The following is an 18,175-nucleotide window of genomic DNA, read 5'->3' as shown; positions in this document are numbered from 1 at the left end:
AGCGTTGAACACTTTTTCCTAGCTCTGAGTTGTGTACTGTGGATACCTCGGGGCAGCTTAATTTCACATACAGCCTAAACTCTCATTTTTCCAGTGTGTGCAATTGCAGTAAATATTGGTAGCATGATTTCCATTCAGGACTGAATTAGAAGGAGAGCAATGAAAAAGGTTCTCTAATAACCTGTGGTTTAAAATTCTGTCTGTATATGAAGTTATAGCTCTGTTTTTATATGTATATATGTATGCAAGTTTGAAGTACAGAGATAGATTAATTGACTAAAGAACTGTGGGTTGAGCAAAGAAAAAAATGTTTATCTATTTGATTTTGTTTTGTCTTTCAGGTGATGAAAAAAGCAGACATGATCAACAAAAACATGGTTCACCAGGTCCAGGCAGAGAGGGATGCATTGGCTCTCAGTAAAAGTCCTTTCATTGTGCACTTATACTACTCACTTCAGTCAGCTAATAACGTCTATTTAGTGAGTAAATAAATGGCTGTGGTATTTTATGATAGCGTTGAAAATGGAGTGCAGAACTATATTCATGTCTGAAAACATATTTTTATGGTAGTGAGTGGGTGTTCCTTAGTCACTTTTACTTTCTTCTTTCTCAGAATGGTTGAACCAAGTGAAATATTTCTCTTCCCCTGGTACCTTTGAGATCTTTCCACCTGTGTTCCCTTTTTTTTACAGGAGAGTCTTTTCTAATAGCTAATGTGTTTTAGGAATATGTAGAAATCTTAGGGAAAACAAAACAAGGAACCATTCTGTTCAAGCAGAATCCAAGTGACTGAAAGATACCCTGTGGCTCACTTAAAGGAAATCTGTTTTACTTGTTGCCTGTGCTCAAAATTCATTATGGTAATTGGCCTAGATGACAAGAGGATAACTGAGTGGCAAAACTAAGTGCTAGTCTACATGGAGCACTGTGAATACAGTAGGACTTGAATATGGTTTTATATACTGCCTCCACATGAAGGTAGTATGGATTAAAACTGTCTACAAAGCGTCTAGTGTAATTTGTGTACTTACAGTAAATCAGACACAGTGAACAGCTTGATTAAATTCTGAGGCAAGGTTGCTATGCACTCCTACAATGCATTTTGAGTGTAAATGAAGGCTTATTTTCTTGGAATCTCTAACTGCTGCGTGGAGTAGAGATGTTCAGGGTAAAGGATTTGTAAAGGAGATGCTAGAGCCATATATATGGAATAGTATTGTATATTGGAATCTATGTACTGGTGAGATGTCTTGACCAAAACCCCATAAATTCATTCTTGTCATTGAAGAGTGAGTTTCTGAAACTCCGCTGACTTTTCTTTTATCTTGAATAGAACATGGGCCATAGTAATGTGTGGATTTACATATTTTTTTTGGATGTGTGTATTCTTTAAACACTTTTTCATGTCTTAAGTGCACAGTAGCTCTTGCTGTATACATTTCTGGAAACTTGCACTTATTTCACAAGGCTCAGGTCTGAATTTAATGTTATGTATAAACACTTGCAAAACAAAATCATCGAGATACCTGTTCTATACAAATCAAAATTTCAGTGGTCTTTGGCTTCAGGCCTTGAGTTTCACAGAAGTGCTTTGCAATTTATTTTCTATAATGTAGAAATCTTTCAGAAGTTAATTTAAAAGCTGACTGCAGAAAGTAGGCTAGGCAAATAAGTAAATGGTCTATTAAAAGAAAATGTTTCATGCCCTCTGTCATCTGAAGCTTTAATTATTTTATCCCAGTGAAAAGTATTGTGTGGGAAATGAAGTTAGCACAAGGAAGCTTCTATCAGCTTCTGCTCTTTAAAATTATATTTTCCTAGAGGTGAAAGCTATTTTGTATTTTGCTTGGAAATTTGAAATGTGTTTTAAAATGTTAAATTTAAAACACTTGAATGGCAGGTGATGGAGTACCTTATTGGTGGAGATGTCAAATCTCTTCTCCATATTTATGGATATTTTGATGAAGAAATGGCTGTTAAGTATATTTCTGAAGCAGCGTTGGCGCTTGACTATCTTCACCGGCATGGGATAATCCACAGGTAAAACCTACATTTTTTTTTTTTCCTTACAAATAAGTATTTGCTAGTTTGGGTTTTTAATTTTTCAGTCAAACACATAACCAACCACCATTTCATAGTAACAGCTACCTCGTTTGCTAGAGCTTCTGGAAGCTCTTTTTGTGTGTGTGCACTGCAGCAATGTCATGAAACAACACCTAAAATAAAATCTGTCCATATATGTTAAGCAGACAAATATACACTGCTTTCCCCTGCCTGCATGCTCTTCCTCCAGTACAGTGGTGTGTTAGCAGCTATGCTGCCTTCTAGGGCCCCTCTCCCTGTGGCTTTTAAATGACTGTTAGTTCAGGAACTCTCTGGATACTGCAAGCATGTAACTAGGGCAAAGGGACATTGACTACTCTAATGCTCCCCCTGTAGTGAGAGTTCTTTGCTGCATTCAGTAGTGCCACAGAGAGCACACGTGAAAAGTTTTACTAGAGGTTTGCTTGTCTTGTGTACTGTTGTGTGTAGGAGCTACACATTAGTAAATGTGATGGTAGTATTCATGAAGAACACTTAAACCTGCTGAAACACAAAATATGCAACTCTTGTGACATGCGTGGAAGCTTTACAAGGCCTGAGATGTTTGTACAATATTTAGTGCTAGATATGTTTAATTGTTTTGGTGTATTCCTCCAGTTGGAATCTTCTGCTGGCTAACAGATGTTACTGAGAAACAGCTATAATCAATGTTTTGTATTGAGTGTTTCTGGTCAATTAACTTTCTTAATATTGCTCAGTTGTCTTTTTGCTGACTTCAACTATATTCATGTTTTCAGGGATCTGAAGCCAGACAATATGCTCATTTCTAATCAGGGCCATATAAAGTTGACAGACTTTGGGCTTTCCAGAGTTACTCTGAACAGAGGTAAGAGTTGTCTGTATCCTTTTGGTTGTATTAGAATGTGTTTTTGCATCACATTCCCATATTCTTGAATGCTCTACATTCCCATAGAGGGCAGCTTTCAATTAAATAAGCCCAAATGTTGCACTAATATCTGATTTCTAGTAGGTAAGTACTGATAAGGTACATGCTAGTAAAGGGTCTGCTATATGTGTTGCACTTCAGAAGCTAAACTATTTATTCTTTGGGACAAGGGTGTATGAAATATGATCTAGAGCCATTTCTCTTGAGGGGTATGGATTTCAAAGTTTTCTATGAAGTCCACTAAGAGAATTCAAAGGGTGAATGAATAATTCTGGCTTTTTCTTGGTGTTTCTCTGGCTATTTCTGTCCTTCAGTTCACGTTTCTCTGTCCTTGTATATCTTAATTTCCAACCTGAACTGGGACCTTCCAGACGTTAATGTGAGGGACGGGAGAGGTGGCGAGTCCCTAACAGAAGATTATAAATCAGTGCTTTAGCATATGAACATACTGTTTTCAAGTAGCAGAATAGCCAAATGACTGTCTGGCACAGGCAATAGGCCGCAGGTCTTATGGTGAATAGCCAGTTCCTGAACTAGTTTGCACCGCCAACCCCTTAGCCATGTCAGCCAAACTAATGCTGCACAGCACTGGTTTAGTTTTTTGAGACAGCTGCTGGCAGGTACATCCTTTTTATACAGTTAAAGGTATGTAGAAATTCAGAGTTCTCTATGGAGTTTCTGATTCATGGTTTTAAGAGTATAGAGGAATTTCCTAAGTATACTGTATTTTCTATAATATACTGCTTTAATTGATAAGTTCAAATGGGGCAGATTATTGTGTCTAGTTGAATGTGATATGTAACCTATAAGCCTACTTACCTCTAGCGAGCAAAAAATGGCATCTAAGGTTAAATTTTCACCTATCAAAAACTCATCTGTAGCTTTTTTGAGATGTCTTTGGGAGAGAAGGCAGGTTTTGAATCAAATTTAGCATCTTAGCCCACAAGCCATAGGCTGGAATTGCTGCCTAAAAACCAAAGCTGGTATCAAATTAGAAAATGTAACACCTACAACATAGTATGTTGGAAAAAAAATTGGACTTTTACAGTTTCTGTAATTATAAACTGTAATTTTATGATGGATGTACAGGAAGAAACAGCTTGTATTGAATAAGAATGTATGGGTATGTCTTTACTTGGGTTTGGTGGCTTCTTTCATGTATTTGTTCAGTATGTGACTAAATTTTTTTCCCTCTTGATAAAATTTAAGTAAATGCCCGTGATTTTGCTTATTTAATAGCAAGAGGAAAATCTGACCTGCTTCTTTTTTTTTGTCTGTTTGTAGAGATAAATATGATAGATATCCTTACTACACCATCAATGGCAAAACCAAAACAAGACTACTCACGTACTCCAGGACAATTGTTGTCTCTCATCAGTTCTCTGGGTTTTGTAAGCAATTTTCACTGTCTTTGAAGTATTTCATTCCTTTAGTTTACTTACTATCTTAAATGTAATAATAGGAGTGATAAGGCTATCCTTGCACCTCTTCTGCCAGCTGGTAGAATGACTTATTATATGTTTCCAGTACCTTGAAGTTCTGAAGTGATTACCTTAGACTATATTTCAAGTCGCTGACTATCAGTTGTGCTTCAGATAATTTGGTAAATGGGCATGGCTAAGCTCCAATGCAAAAGTAATAAAGAATGTGTGAAGTTACACTCAATCCTGGATGTTTCGTTCAGGCTCCATTAACTTTTAACTATGCTTCTTCCTGCTTGATAGTATACTCCTGTTGGAATGAAAATGCCTGGGTGCAATTCAAGTCAATCATCTGACAGTCTGCATGGAGTGGTTTCTCCCTTACCTATGGTCCAAAAGGAAAATACCCCTCTTTCAACTAAACTGTTCAAAACATGTGAGTATACCAAGCCTTGTACTGAGTAATACTCTGGCTGTAAGGTTGTGGTCTTTTAATTTTATATGAGTAGCTTGGACCCACTTGATAAAAGGTGTGCTTCTATCAGTGTCTTGCTGATAGTCTGCAACAGTGTCTACTGTTCCTCCAGTACTTAAGGTCTGACATGTTTTCACCTACACTACTTATGTTATCTTTTGATTTTTTTTTTTCAAACGCACAACCACTGAATTCAAAATGACTCTTTAAGATTTTACAGAAATAGTGTCAGTTCTTGGCATGCTTTCATCGAAAATGATTTAATATAGCAATGTGTGCTTTCATTTAAATTGTCTTATCTTGCTGCTTTCTCTTTTCTAACCTGAAATGAGAAAGAAGGCGATTATGGAGTTAATTTTCATATTGCTTTTAAATTCTTGGCAAGGCCCTACTTCAAAAAAATGAGTGAATTGACTATGCAGGAAAGATGACAAGAGAAACTATGATATCATGCATAGCTCTCCATAACTTCCTTCGATGTGAAATCCTGACATGGAGCGAAGCTGGTTAATGTATGTTGCCTATTTGTATCAACATTTGAATAACTTTTTTTTTTTCTCTCAAGATCTTGATACTTCTCAATTAACTCCTGTGATGCCAGTGAGAAGTTTAACTCCTACTCTGCTTCAGTCAAGAAAAAGGTTTGGTACCTCCAGTGCCAGTAGTCAGTCGCACACATACCTGTCCAGTATGGAATCAGAATGCTGCAGCAGCCCTAGGTGGGAGAAAGATGTAGAGGTCAGGACTGTTTCATCTTCCCACTATAGATGAGAATAAGCTTGCACTTGTATATGCACTGTTGCAGATCTCCTACTTACTTCCGCAATTATTTCAAGTGTAGAGAAGCCTTCCTACAGGAGAAGGAGCAGGGGTTGTAATCCTTGCTGAGTAGGAGTTTTGGATCAAACTAGTATTACTTTTTCTTCAAGCAAATAGTAGTCCAGTGCAACATAACAGGAAAAGCAAATGCCATTTAGCATGCAGCAAAGGAGTGAAAGAGAGGGCTTCTACTGGATGGCACTGGTTTAGCCCTATTCTTGACAAGATGGGCAATGCTGGGAGTACTGGCTCTTTGGAAGCTGACCTTATCCCTATAGCTTTATTAGCTCAGTATGCAGACAAAAGAATTTCTTTAAAAGGCAGAACTTAGGAAAAATAATAAACAAAATATAGTTCGAACTTCTACTAGCTATTAAAAACTGAAAAATTAAGGTTTATATTACTGAAGGGTTTTGTATCAACTGAGCTAACACCAGTAATTTTATAGCTGATACAAAATACTTTCTCCTATTTTAAACTGATAATGAAATTCTGTACAAATACAGACCTAAAAGAAAATGCTGCTGTGCTATTTAGTCCCTTGCCATGATTCCTATTTAGATCACACAAAAACTTACGTTTAAAACAATTTATAATTCTTTATCTGTCCATTTCCCAAGGTCTTGTTTTTAGTATTGTTACCAAAATAGTAGTAACATCAGACTTTCCTTTTGTCATCTCTGAAGTATAAAATGCCACAGGGTAGTATGATGGGGTTCTTTGGTTTGGGGTTTCTTAGAAACTGAGAACTTTGTAGTTTAACTTCTTAACATAAAATCAGAAATACAACTTTAATTGCTATATTTCTTCATTCCCAGGCATTTAAAAATACTGCATTTTCTATTGTATTCTAGTAGGCTTATTTTATGTTCTTAAAGTCAAATTATCAAATTATCCCTAATCTAGTCTGGAATTTTTTTGAATGTATTATGACATGTTTGTCACTACTAGTGGTTATAAAGAATAAGTAATGCTTGCCAATTTGCAGTTCTTTATGGAAGTGGAAATAAGGTATTTAAAGGACATATTTCTATAATGCTGTAATCCTATTTTTCTTGATACTCAAAACTCAATGTGCTCATTTGCAGCAAAGTGAAGATGAACTATGTTCTACAGTAGGCAAAACAAGTAGCAGTGGGTCAGCTCTCCTTTCGAATGTAGAATTACTGAATAGCAAAGGTATTAAAGTTTTAAAGAAAAAAGAACTGGAGTCTGCCATTTCTCCCATCAGCAGCAATGATTCTGGCAGTAGGCAGAAGTTGGGAAGTGAACATTCTGATATAACAGATACTCCTGTGACCACACTGGATGTGAAAGGCATAGTCAGAAAATGTCTTTCTGAAAATAAGATTTGGGAAGAAAAACTCTCTGTAAGTAAAAGAGATATGAGTAATGAAACAGCAGAAACTTCCAGTCAACAACAGTCACCTTCAAGGCAGAATGAGCCTGTCAAGCCTATCAAAGAGGAAGAAACTTTTGAAAAGCCAGGTGTAAAAAGAAGCTTTGAATTAGTTGACACTAGTCCTTGTCAGGAATTTAACTATGTTAAAAAAAGCAACGCAGAATATAAACGTGGCTGTCAGATCTCAGAATTTCCAGCAAACAAAAGGACGGGTTTGACAACAGAAATTCAATCCTTAATGCTTTGTGATGATGGATGCCTACGTGACACCTGCAAAAGCACGGAGGAAGTTAAGAGTTTTATTGGTAACCAGCAAACAGTAGAAAAATCACTTACTCCAATTATAGCCGAAAATCTTATATGTGATCTGGATGCAGACTATGAAAAGGATGATAAAAAGGAGTACATGAACTCAAGTTTTTTAGGCACTGATGATGAAAAACCTTTAGGAATTCTCAGTGCAGATTCTGACTTATTTCCTGAAATGTCTGTTACAGAAAGCCATTTAGAAAAGCAGCTTTTAGATTTGGACAAAAGTGTTAAAGACCTCTCATTTGAGGAACCAAAAACAGAAGGCATGCTAATAACATCACCAGAGTCCCGAGATGCCTTGCAAAATGGAGAGGAAGCACATACTGTCCAGGACTGCAAGCTGTTACATCATGAAAAGGATAATGACCAAAAACACATGAAAGAAACTTACCTTGACACAGTATTTTCTCCTTCAGAAAAGATGATGGAAGCACTGACTCTCTTTAAAAAAAACGCTGTTGTTTTTCGAAGTTATAATAGTCCCATTAATATATCCAATGTATCTGAGCCATGTAGCATGGTTTCTGTGGATATAATGGATCTTTCACCTGCCTGTAGTGGCTCTTACCCAACAGCTATTACTCCATTACAGAAAGGAAGACCATCTAGGGTCTACCAGGTATGTAAGGAGACATGTAGAAACTTCTGCATGCATTACACATTAGTGATCTGAAATTATTTCAGTTGTTAATTTAGGGAAAATTGAAATAGTTTGAGGTAGTCTGTCACAGTGACCTTTGACAGGCTTTCACTTACTGCACTTGTGTGGCCAAACTTATAATATCTGTAAGAGCTTAGCAGTAACTGTATGTCCACTGGTTTGCCTCTGGCTCAACATGCATTGCCTGTCCACCTCTGAGAAATCCTCTGCTCTTGCAATGAACTGGTAAAGAAAGCCTGTGGTATTTTGTCTAATCCTACTTCTAGTGCAGTGTGGTACTTCCTGTGAGTAATTACAGGTTTCCTGATGTAATGGGAGGTCTTTGATTTTTTTTCTTTTTTTTTATCCTGCATACCTCCCAAGAGAGTCTGCAAATGCTGTTCAGCTGCTAGTAACTGCTACTGTACTTGCTATTTTCTTTTTTTTATCCTGGTAAAAGTGATAGTGTAATGTGTACTGTCAAGTACCAATTGCAAGCCTATTACAAAGATTGATGTAAACAGTAATGGCTGCTTGCAGGTTATGAAGTTTTTGCTTTGACCTTTTTAATCCTTCTGATAGTAAGTAAAAATCTTATTGTCCTAAAGTAAATTAGAGCCCCGATGTGTGAAAAGTGTACCTTTCAATCCGAGTTTCCTGTTTAATTTTGGCATAGCTTTACAAGATCTTCATCCAGTTACTTAAGTTCTAGTTGTAGGATTTAAATCTTTCTGACAGAACTGGCAGTGTGTTGAATGATTTGGTGCACCAAAAGGGGACATTCAAAACGCTGTTTTTGGGGAAGCCTTTTTTCTGATGTCTTTGTCTGAATTGCTAGCTTCTGTTTCATCTGTGTAAAATTTTAATTGACTATGAAACTTAGCTTGCATTCAGCTGAAATGGAGTCAGAGTAGTATGTACTGCATCTCCTGAGAAATAAATGGCTGATGCCTTTATATGTTTTTGTAACTTAGATTTGAACAGGAGGATACTTTTTTTATATACTTCTGTGATTCTTTTTAAAATCACATCATTGCGATCTGATTACCTGTTTTCTATTTTAATAGTGAATTCTGTAGCCTTTATGGCATCGTGATTATGAATTGATCTCTGCTGCACTGAAGTTGGAAACAAAATTATACGAGATATATGGGAATTAAGGGTATACTGAAAAATAAAGAATGAGAGTCTCTGCAAGATAATTTAGTAGTACCTCTAGGTCATAACAGGAAATCTTTCATTGCAGTCAGCCTATTGGCTGTGAGAATTTATTGATCTCTTTGTAAGCCTGCATATTTTATCTTCAAATAATGTCCCAAATTACTTTCAGAAGGTTTGTGTAGCTGTAAACAGTCACTAAGTCTAACTTGAGCAGAACTTCATCTACTCGTGAGACATTACTTGTGGATTTGACACTGGAGGAAGAACTTAGGGAAAATTTTCTTAAGGAGTAGGCATCGATTAACTTCTTATGCTTTGAGATGGTTGAGATAAAGAAATGGAAGCAGGTTTCACACATGCTTTTTCAGGGAATGTACGTTTTGTGACATGTTCTTGACTTGAACTTAAGTATCAACTGTTACACCCATTACTAAGCCTGGAGATGGGAGTTTCTCAGCTGGTTTTGTTTGACATCTGAAGTCTTTGTTGCATCTTTTAAGACACCTCATCAGGGAGATGCTGGCACACCATATAGGACTCCAAAAAGCGTAAGAAGAGGAGCTGCCCCAGTAGAAGGTGAACGCATCCTAGGGACCCCAGACTACCTGGCACCTGAGCTGCTTTTGACAAAGCCTCATGGTAAGACAAACAAACCATGGAGTTTGTAAATACTTGAAAGGTGATGTATTTACAGTTCTAAATGTTTCTAGAGCTCTAAGTAATATGATAGTGAATTCTTTAAAAATACCTAGTGCTTAGCTTTTGCCAACATGGATGGCTGTGTTTGCTTCAGCTGCTCCTTCCATTTACTTTTTTCATGTGACCGGAGGTTTTGACTGTCCAGCGTAGTCTTGCCTGCTGCTAATCTAATGCTTTGGAAGCTGTGCTTAGGCAGCCCGAGACTTGTACGTGGCTTAGGAATCACAACTTGGTCATCCTCAGTGTCCTTAAAGATTCTTCAGGGTGGGGGAATGTAGTGAAATTTACTATGAAAGGGTTAAGCCTCCAATTATTCTTAGAATGTATACCATGTTTATGGATATTAGTGTTATGTGCATCCAGACAAGTTTATGAAGTTGCATTAAAAGCAGTTATTGAGTTGAGTGACTTCATGAAACACAAGATTTCTGGCAGGATCTCCCATATAAGTGGACAGTAGTAGCCATCAAATTTTTTTTTTTTTGCAAAATACTATAAAAAAAATAAAATAGCACAACTTTGAAGTGCATAAATTTCTTTAGCTCAAATCCTGAGCTCCACTGAGATCAACAGAAAGTCTGAAATATTTTCCTGCTAACTTGCAAGAACCATTAACAAAAAATAAATGCAATGTATCCCCGATACATTTGTTGTATACTTTTGAGATAGAAATGTAATTATAAATACTTTTATTTTGTTGATCTAATAGTCTTAGGAAAATTATGAGATATGAGACCTTCACTGAGAAATAGCGATTACTAATCTGTGGAACAGTAAAATTCTGCTGTATGCAGCCAATATACACTAACTAAAACTGTATGAAGAGATTTAACAATTTAACTAACAACTAAAATTACTAAACATATGTAGTTGTTGTTTTTGCACTTCCATGTAGGAATCCTGGTTATTTGGCAGGCATTAAAACTAGATAATAGTTTGGAAATGTAATCAATACTACTTAGACAATGTGAAACTTGGTTGCAAGGTGACTTCCGTGCAATTATTGAGTGTTTCCAGGACTTCAGTGATAACTTGCAAAGAATCTGGGTTTTATGTCAGGAAATAACAAATCTCCCATTACCTTCAGTGAAGCCAAGGTTTTTTACTTTGGAATTCAAAACTTTCCCTCACTAAATATTTCTGGTGTTGTTAACCTGCTTGTAAATGTAGTTGTAATCCTAAACTATAATCATGTAACAAAACTATTTTATTTCTATTTCTAACTTAGATTTAACGTTGCTATCTTTCTTCATTGTTGAGTTACCACCTTAAGAAAAAAAAAATCTGCATTCCTATGCCTTCAGAGAATCATACTTGATATTTGATGTTTGTATTTGTTAGGGTTTTTTTGCAATAATTGTAATGTTCTTGCTTCGTTGTCTTTTCATATGCAGGGACTCTGATCTCTGGTGAGTTTGCTATATACTGTGCAGAAATGGAGTGTTCAGTGTAACTGAACAGTCAAAGCATAACTAGATCACAATTTCCAAGAAAATTGTTTTGGTGAACAATCTTTCTAGATAGAAGATATGTCCAATATGCATTCCACATAAGAATGTGATAATTCCACAAAAGATTTGGGAAATATCAGTATCACTGTGACTAAACTATCAGGAATCACACTTAAACCTGTACTTCAGGAGTAAAGTCAGCATTCTTAAAGATATTGTGTAACAGGAAATAAACTAGAGACACTTTTTCCTCATTGCTTCCTTTCACTTTATGCGATCAGTCTGAATTACTTTGTGTATGGGTGAAGAAAGCTCAGATGCTTGAGGCCTGGTGTTTCTGTTTCTTGCTTTAAGTATTGATAGACGTGATTTAGCAGGGATATGGTAGGAGTTAATCTAATCTTCAGTTAAACTTTGGGTGGGAAAAATTGCTGCTGAAACCTGTGTTACTACGTTGTTCAGAGTTGTGATCTTAGTAGACTTTGACTGAAGCTGGGAACGTTTTATCTGAACATTCAAGTACTTCTAACAAGAGTGGATGTTATCTCACTGCTTTGATATGCTTAGCTTGGTGGGGCACTCTTACTGCTGTTAAAAGTTGCTAAAAGTGCATTAGATTATTTAGTTATACATTTCAGTTTTCAGCATTTCTAAACATAGTCAATAGTCCTTTTGAAATGGCTCAAAACATTTGTTCTCTTAACTTGGAGGTGTCTTAATTTTTTATATGCCAAAAAAGCCAAGAAAAACTATACTTACTCTCTTTCAAAGATTTTTTTTGCAGCGTGGCACCAATTCTTTATACAGTGGAGTGGGCATGGCTTAAAGATGCAGAAAGCTTAGAATGCATGCAATGGTGTCTGGGATTGCTTTGCCTTCTTGTTTTTAAGTAGGTTAATAAGATGGGTTTGGCAAAAATAACCCTGGAATGTGGAAAACCAAAATTATTTAATAACAAAGGAGAGAGAGCTAGTAACTACGCATTGCCCTAATCAGCTTTAGTGTAATGGAAAGTAATTCCAGCTTCTTGCATGCTGGCTCGTTCTGCAAGCTGTCTTCAATATTTTGACATAAATTTAGACAAATGAAAATTAAGTTCAATAGTTTGAATTCTTGGAGTCTTCTCAAAGAACTGAGAGAAAGATATGGGTTACGACCTGCAGCATTCATCCAGGCTCTAGAGCAGTTGTTAAAGACAACTGTTTCTTATCACAAAACAATCTCTTGGAGAAGTCAGCTCCTGGATTCTCTGGATGGGAGTTGATAATTAGATTGTTCTGAAGAGCCCACTTGCTTTTATCAGTAAACCCTGGTATTATCTATAATGAATTAAGGAGCAGGCTGGCTTTAAAAAGCCCTTTAATACATTTTTAATCTTCTGCATGATTATTAAGTACAACTTATTTTGTCTCTTCCTTAATTTCTAAGAAACTTTGCAGGATTTAAACACTCTTCAATTTCTGCCATGGCTGATCTTCAGATCTTTGCAAATATCATTAAACCTTTGTGTTAGTGTAATGACCTGGATTTCTCTTATCAGGTTCTGCTGTAGACTGGTGGGCCCTTGGAGTTTGTCTGTTTGAGTTTCTAACTGGAATTCCACCTTTTAATGATGAAACACCAACACAAGTCTTCCAAAATATTTTGAAAAGAGGTAATCTGTTTCAGTAATCAGGGAAAGTATGTATTTGCAACATTTGTCTTATGGTTTGAATTACCGACTCATCTGCATCTTTGTCTGTAGATATTCCCTGGCCTGAGGGTGAAGAAAAGTTGTCTGATAACGCCCAAAATGCAATAGATATTCTTCTAACAATTGACAGTACGAAGAGAGCTGGACTGAAGGGTTAGTATTAAAATTCTCTTGCGTTCTTTGCAACTAATTAAAAATTTCAAAGTGGTGGTGTCCTCCTAAAATTTAGACTAAAATTTGAATGCCTATTTAGGTTCCATGTATAGTGCCAGAACGCTGTCGTAGTTTAACTTCAGTTGGCAACTGAGCACCATGCAGCCGCTCGCTCACTCCCCCCCAGTGGGATGGGGGAGAGAATCGGAAGGGTAAAAGTGAGAAAACTTGTGGGTTGAGATAAAGACAGTTTAATAGGTAAAGCAAAAGCTGCGCACGCAAGCAAAGCGAAACAAGGAATTCATTCACTACTTCCCATCAGCAGGCAGGTGTTCAGCCATCTCCAGGAAAGCAGGGCTCAATCATGCGTAATGGTGACTTGGGAAGATGAATGCCATCACTCCGAACGTCCCCCCCCTTCCTTCTTCTTCCCCCAGCTTTATATACTGAGCATGATGTCACATGGTATGGAATGTCCCTTTGGCCAGTTTGGGTCAGCTGTCCTGGCTGTGCCCCCTCCCAGCTTCTTGTGCACCTCCAGCCTTCTCAGTCGGTAGAGCATGGGAAGCTGAAAAGTCCTTGACTAGTGTAAGCATTACCTAGCAACAACTAAAACACCGGTGTGTTATCAACATTGTTCTCATCCTAAATCCAAAACACAGCACTGTACCAGCTACTAGGAAGGAAATTAACTCTATCCCTGCCGAAACCAGGACAAACACTTAACAAGTTGTGCTATTTTTTGTAGTTCTTGCAGGGTTTTGCCCTTTTGAATGAGGAAATTTTTTTGGGGGGTGGGGTGGTGTTTTTTTTATTGAACTTTTGTTTTGCTTTAATGCTGTTTTGCTATGGTTGTTTAGTGTTTGACATCTGACGTACCAAAGTTCACTCTTATCTAACTCAGTAACAGGTATTTGGGGTTTTTGACCTAACTGATTTTAGGAACTTTAATTGAAAGCCTACAGTTTGGGAGTGAAGCCTCCTACAAAAGCTAATTCAAAAGAGCTTTTTCTTAGGAATCAGCCTGTCTTTACTGAATGTATAGGGGAACACAGAGTTAGACAATAGATAGTATACAAAGTCTATTTTTTTTTTCCTCTTGTTAGAAGGACTTTAAACATTTGCTGTTGTAACAGTGACTATATTTTATAAAAAAAAAAAAAAATTATAACAAGAAGGAAGCTTAGAGTGAGATGTTTTGGAAAAAGAAGAAGAAATCTTATGAGAACTGCCCAAGAAATCACTAGAGAAGGAAATTATGGAAATGCCTACTCATAAAGAGACTAAAGACTAGAAGCTGAAACCAGGCCAATTCAAATTAGAGAAGGCACACAGTTATAAATGAAGATCATGATGTCAACAGGGAATCCTGTGTCTCTTTAATGTCTCTCAAAAAGCATCTAATGTCTTAATTTGAAGGTGTTTTAGTTAAACACAAGTTACTGTCTTTATTCCTGGATAATAGGGTGAAATCTAGTTGCCTGTCATGCATAGAAATTTAAACTAGACGACATCATGGTTTCTTTCAATCTGAAGTTCTTGGAAATTCATTCTTTGTCAGGACCTTTAACTGTATCTGATCTCTTTAGCCAATTTATAGGCCACTGAAGTGAAGTTGGATGAGTAGCTTTCAGGACAACCATTAAGTTTTCTTCATTGTAATTGAGTTTCCATCACTGTCATCTTCTCCCTCCTCCCCAACACACATGCTCTCCCTCTCTCTATTTCTCCAGCGTGAAGCCTAATTTACTGAGAAATCCCAGTTACGTCATGTACTAGTGCTGGGCTTCTATGAGTTCAGTCTTTCCAGATAAGAGAAGCTTTAAAGCAGCGTTTGGCAGAGAACACTGGTGTCCAAAGTTTGGGTTTGGTTTTTTCCCCCTTCTTCAAAGATGTGGGCAGGAGCTCACTGCCAGCTATGGTACACATTAATACTTCTTTGGAAAAGACAATGAAGTCTGCTCACCTTTTCAGCTTAAGACAGCTTTCAGTACATGAGAACTTTCTTAAGAGCGGAACTACATACGGTTCTGAGATAGTGGATCTGTGCAGTGTCCTGCCGCATGTATGGTTGCTGAAGCTATTAGAAGGAGTTAGAAGACCAACCCTCGGATTTATTGCCTTTTGTCTAAAATAAACTTTAATATTGTGTTATATTATTTGATTGGGAAATGTAGAACTAATAAACAAGTGTTAATGTCTTACTGTCTATCAGCTAAAAGCCTGTGGTGCGTGCTGAGAATTAAAATTTGTAGTGTTTGTCTTGGTCAAACTTCCACCTCCTTCTAAATGTGGTATTTTTTTACCTGTCCTATTTTTTTTTTCTGTTTGCTTTTGATTTTTGTGGTGCAGGTGATAAAAACATGGGTTTGTATCCCACTTGGCTGGAAAGGTGCTTTCTTGGATTGACTCGAAGTAGCAAAGTCACTTTCATCAGGGAGTGGTGTTTCCAGGTTATGTAAAAGACACATCAGATCCTGCGTGCCAGGAAGTCACCTTCTGGTCAGAAGGGACAGGGCAGGGCAGTTCTCCTTGAGTCGGAAAGTCTTGCAGCTTGGTTAGTTATCCCACCTTCAGGCTGGGAAAGAGGAATCTGGTGATCTGTGGTAACTTCACCGTAAGGGTGTTCAGATTTCTGTGTCTGGCGGTAGGCCAAAGGGGGCTGTACAAAGCAGAGGACTGCTCCGTGAGCTAGCAAAAGGCAGGTGGCCTGGAGTGGAGAAGGGTGGGAGTGACTCCCATGTGTCTACTCAACACAGAACTTTGGCAAAATTAGAAACAGACTTTGAAGTGATACTTAAAATTTCTGTGGTGCCCTGTCATGAGAAATGCCCCGAGGGCACCTGGGATCCACTCTGTGCGCTGTGTAGAATAGGTTCTCCAGCTAGGGGAAGATGGTTGGTTGGCATGACAATAGTTTGATCCCACTGAGGTTGGGGGTAATCAAAACCCAACTGCAATTTGCACTTTTGTGAATTTCCAAAACAGCAAAATAGAACAAATCTACTGACAGCTACGCATCAAGGGAACAAAGCGACTAAGGGGCTTGGACAAAAGGATGTTTATAATGCTTATATGAACTTCTGTTTCAGAACTGAAACATCACGCCCTGTTTCATGGTGTGGACTGGGACAATCTACAGAATCAAACTATGCCATTTATACCTCAGCCGGATGATGAAACCGATACCTCTTACTTTGAAGCTAGGAATAACGCTCAGCACCTGACTGTGTCTGGATTTAGCTTATAGCATCAAGATAAGTGAACTTTCTCCATGTTTTTGCACACTTACAGGTTGTCCCATAACACTAGTTTGGTCTTAACTAAGTTTCCTTGCCAAATTCAGAGTGTGTTTAAGTTATCGGTCTGTTTTTATTATTGTATCCTTTGTTCTAAAGTGAAGCTACTGTACAAAACTTAGCTGGTATCAAGTGCTACTTTTTATCTCATTTGCTGCACCTTACTAAAAGGCCAGAGCATTGTATTTCTTGGAGCTAATACACTTGGCAATGATGGGGCTTTTTGTAATAGCAATGAGTAACTCCAGTCAGGAGGTGTGAAGTTATTTCCCGGTTAAACATAATAGGGAAAGGACATAATTAGACAGAAGTATCATGCATTTATAACTTACCTATTGGTAGTTCGGTGTAATGGCAGTCTTGTTTGGGAGTAGTCCTTTCTGACCAGTTTGAACACACATCCACTGTGCAAAACCGATGTTTTTATTCAAGATGGAAAATTGCAATCTTAATGGAGCATTGAAATGTCTTACTTCTGTTTATCTTATCCCAAGAAGGGTTAAAAGAGACAGTGGTGTTCAAAGTTAACTCGGCTAGATGTGGCATGTGAGATTGAGGGTAGTTCTGGTTATGATCCTTTCCTATTACAAGCAGGGTAGGGAAAGGATACTGTGCATTGTGTAACCACTTACACTGTAGGAAGGTGGACTGAACAGCATATGTTTTAGCAATTGTTTTAAATAGAAAACGCTGAGGATATGTGTTAGTGCTCACTCATGTCAGATGAGAGAAAACAAAAAATCACCTGAATGTTAGCTAACAAGTGAAGTATTATTCGTACTGAAGCTGCTATATATTAAAGACTACAATGCATTGCAAATTAACACTGTTCTGTAAACTCACAACCAGATCTTAGATTTTACTAGAACTTAAGTTACAAGTATATATTCAGTATTATAAATCCTAATTAGGGGGAAGTATATTTAAATCTATTTTCAAATGCAACACAAAACTTGCATCTGCTAGGTTTTAGAGGTTTATTTGTAGGTAATTTTGTTTAAATTATCTTCAATATTTTTCTTGCATAGGTATCTTTCTCAGCTGACTTACTGAAGATTTTTATTTTTCAGGTTTGTACTTGCTAGATAAAGATCAATTGTGCTAGATGGTGGTGCCAGCCAGTGGCCACATGCCAGAAGCCAAGCATTTTGCTAGCAATTTTTGCCAAGTGGCTTTTGAATCTCATGAACTGACCCTTCTTGCAGGGGGATTGAGTTGTCCCTTCATTGCCCTGCTTCCTGGAAGACAAGATTTATTGATGGAATTCTGAGCAAACCGTGTCTGCCAGGCTTCCTGCTGCCCCCTCAGGTAGCTGGGAAAAGAATGGGAATGGTAGAGAAAAAGGAAGTTTCCTAGGACCAAAAGGGAGCTAATTCTTAACAGCTCAGAATGACAAATCCCAGCTCTAGGTGTGATAACTCAAACATAGTGAAACAGAATCTTGGCAAGTAGCAAAGGGATTGAGAGTCACTGTATGTTTTGTAAAGGACTTCAGTTTCAGAAAACTCCCAAATTGTTGAATCTTCCTGAAAATAATGTTACGTGAAAAAGGTGCAAGTAATCAAATGCAATATGTTATTGAAGCAGTATCCATAGACAACATTCTCTGAATATGATAAGTTCTTTAGTGTTTTTCCTGTGCATAGTTAGAATATATAAAC

General features: G+C 37.4%; 1 protein-coding gene across 1 annotated transcript; it reads left to right on the top strand.

The window, feature by feature from the left end:
* The first annotated feature begins 1,917 nt into the window (after positions 1–1,917).
* Positions 1,918–17,410, top strand: MASTL (microtubule associated serine/threonine kinase like). Its single transcript, XM_076332356.1, has 10 exons — positions 1,918–2,040; positions 2,841–2,929; positions 4,274–4,380; positions 4,714–4,846; positions 5,451–5,623; positions 6,793–8,037; positions 9,720–9,858; positions 12,910–13,023; positions 13,114–13,215; positions 16,308–17,410. Exons 1-10 carry the CDS (start codon positions 1,970–1,972, stop codon positions 16,463–16,465), a joined length of 2,331 nt encoding a protein of 776 aa, XP_076188471.1. The 5' UTR covers positions 1,918–1,969; the 3' UTR covers positions 16,466–17,410.
* The last annotated feature ends 765 nt before the right edge of the window (positions 17,411–18,175 follow it).

This window comes from Aptenodytes patagonicus, chromosome 2 (assembly GCF_965638725.1).
Source record: "Aptenodytes patagonicus chromosome 2, bAptPat1.pri.cur, whole genome shotgun sequence".
NCBI lineage: Eukaryota > Metazoa > Chordata > Aves > Sphenisciformes > Spheniscidae > Aptenodytes > Aptenodytes patagonicus.
Note: the sequence above shows the minus strand (reverse complement) of the source record. Positions and strands in the feature narration are given on the sequence as shown.

What these genes read in the sequence shown, in the direction of transcription:
- MASTL (XM_076332356.1), top strand. Translation starts at nt 1,970, where the DNA reads ATGGCTGTTAAGTATATTTCTGAAGCAGCGTTGGCGCTTGACTATCTT. An exon ending in CGGCATGGGATAATCCACAG is followed by an intron (nt 2,041 to 2,840) that starts GTAAAACCTACA and finishes TCATGTTTTCAG; the next exon opens with GGATCTGAAGCCAGACAATA. An exon ending in TCATCAGTTCTCTGGGTTTT is followed by an intron (nt 4,381 to 4,713) that starts GTAAGCAATTTT and finishes CCTGCTTGATAG; the next exon opens with TATACTCCTGTTGGAATGAA.